This window comes from Montipora foliosa, chromosome 8 (genome assembly GCF_036669935.1).
Source record: "Montipora foliosa isolate CH-2021 chromosome 8, ASM3666993v2, whole genome shotgun sequence".
Classification (NCBI taxonomy): Eukaryota; Metazoa; Cnidaria; class Anthozoa; order Scleractinia; family Acroporidae; genus Montipora; species Montipora foliosa.
The window spans coordinates 8794797-8797296 of record NC_090876.1 but is presented as its reverse complement, the minus strand read 5'-3'; the positions used below and the strand labels follow the sequence as shown (position 1 = coordinate 8797296).

Sequence of the window (2500 nt, the reverse complement as noted above, 5' to 3'; positions counted from 1 at the left end):
ACTTGCATGAACAATATAGAGGCCCTGAGAATGGAAATGCTGTCAGAAGGCACATCACAGACACTTTCTTTTGAAGAGACTTTTTATCTGTCGGGCTATATTTCTGTAAAATTCACAGGCTGTAGTCAATCTTTTTAAAGGGAAAGTTTCACACTATTTGATTGGGACTCCACTACTGAAAAGATTCACTTACATCAATTGGCAACCAAGAAATAACATACAAAAGTTTTGTTAGCAAGATCCATATTATAGCACTGAATTTATTTTTCATCAGCTACATCTGAAGATGGCAAGGATTGACCAATGTTTTTAAGTTTGTATGTGGTATATTCCAAAAATCACCAAAATCTTAATATGGACAGTCTTTACTGTAACAAACAATGATATTTCCTTCTTGGTTTGTGAGCTGTTGATGCTTTTGAAACAAGTGACAAGTGAGTGCCTTTAAAATTAAGTGTCTTGGTGGTGCCAGTCTGATGTCATAATATTTAGATAAGTGTCATAAATGTTATAGCTATTACAGTGAGGACACTCTAACCACGAACACTTGATATTTGTTTGTACATTTTTTTAGTGACTATAGAATGTGGGCTCGTCCTTTTGACAAGAGTATTTAATGTTTTTACACTTACAAAATGCTATACATGTAACACTATACATCATAAGAAGAGCCTTTATTTCTTAGTCATCGAAAAAAACAATGTACACAAAAATGTCAAGCGTTCACGGTTCAGGTGTCCTTACTGTAACCATTAGTAATCATTTAGAATATTTCTCCATGTGATTGGCTCAGATCCTGTGCATATGTTATTGCATCCACTAAATTTGTAGTGTTCAATGACAGAGGGTGAGTTCACCATCCAAGAAAGTAATTTTTTTATTGATAATTTGACATCATGTCGCACCACATCACAGCTCTCCCTTCCCTTTGTTTCATTCTTTATTAATACAACAAGATAACAACTCATAATAATAAAATTTAAGAAAAGACAAGGAAGAAATTGGAAAAAGGGGAGGGAAAGATGTAGTGTTAATCATGCATAAAGGAGGTCTACAGTAAGTAAGTTACTAACATTACATTACAATATTACAAAATGACCGACCACAATCAATTAAATTTTTTGAGAAAAAATGGATGGAAAAATCCCAGTTTATGTACATTTTCCATCATTACAAATTATTGGCTTGACAATTAACATGTCATGAATTAACATACCACTAGTTAGATATTTATAAATATTCAGCTTGACATTCAGGCTTTTGGACAATAAAGCAAAAAACCGGAATAAAGAAGTCAGTATGTTTTGTCAATTCCTTTGTTTTATTCCTGCAGCCTCAATATCAAGCTAAATATTAATAACTCATTGGTGGCCTATGAATGCATCCACACCAATTCTTAAAAGAGATATTTTTATTGGGCACAAAACATGTTTATAAAGCACTGCAGTTAGTGCATGTCCATAAATATCATACATAGGTAAGCAATGACTAATGTTTTCCACATACCTGGTTACACTCTTGGAGCAATCTTACAGGGACCGCGGAGCACAGGTATATTGTATTTTGGAGAAAAAAAAGGAAAATGTTTCTAAAAAGAGGAATCTGTGAAAACTTATTTCAGTTGCCGCTACTTTGAACGTTAAAATGGAGACACAAATGAGATGATATTTTTTGGTGATTATTAAAATTAGGGGCATTTCCAGTGATTTCAGAGACTGTAAATTTCAAAATTTTCCAGGGGAGCATGTCCTCAGACCCCTGCTTGAGAAGCTCGCACCTTTGGCACTTGTTGGCTTGCCTTCACGCGTGCTAGCCGCCCCATTACAAAATATTATCAATATTAAACATAATATATTAATCAACAAAAATTCATGATCTATTTACATGAATGCAAAGTTTCCTTAATAACAGTTATGTTACCACTTAATTTGTCATTATGATAGCATATTTGCAGTAAAAATAGAAAGTGTAAGGGCTTTAGGCATTACCACTGTAAGTGGCTTTTCCAAATTGTGATTATTTTATTTAAGTCACAGCCAAATTTCAAGCAATAAGCAGTACATACATGATTATTCATTTATTTTTGCAGGTAGTGCGTCACAACAATATGTGTAGGAAAATTATAATAGGCCTCCTTCTTTTAATTCACTGCCATAATACCTGCAACACGTTTTGATGATAGATGCCATTTATTGCTACAAATTTGGCTACAGCTTATTCACTTATGATGGTTCTGCATGCCACGTTATGCCGCCTATAAGTTACCATTACAAGATAAAAAGCTTCCAACAGTGCAGTCTTAGCTAGTCAAAGTTGTGCCAGAAATTGAAACAAATTCAGGGATCATTGAGAAGCTTCACATGTATTGTTAGTTGGAAAGTCAAGCGTGGTCAATGAACAATAATGCCTTCATAGCTCCAGTTGAAGATGTTGCAAATAAATGCTGATTGTGACAAAGGGTGATCTCTTTATCAGTTTAAAAGTTACTGGAGTAGTTATT

At 34.0% G+C, this 2500-nt stretch overlaps 1 protein-coding gene across 1 annotated transcript in view; it reads left to right on the top strand.

The window, feature by feature from the left end:
• The window catches only part of LOC138012955 (putative nuclease HARBI1), a 1511-nt gene extending 1428 nt beyond the window's left edge, over positions 1–83 (top strand). The window contains exon 2 of the mRNA XM_068859900.1: positions 1–83. This exon is cut by the window's left edge and continues 405 nt beyond it. Within this exon, the coding sequence (XP_068716001.1) occupies positions 1–74 (74 nt within the window). The 3' untranslated portion in view covers positions 75–83.
• Positions 84–2500: the final 2417 nt, after the last annotated feature.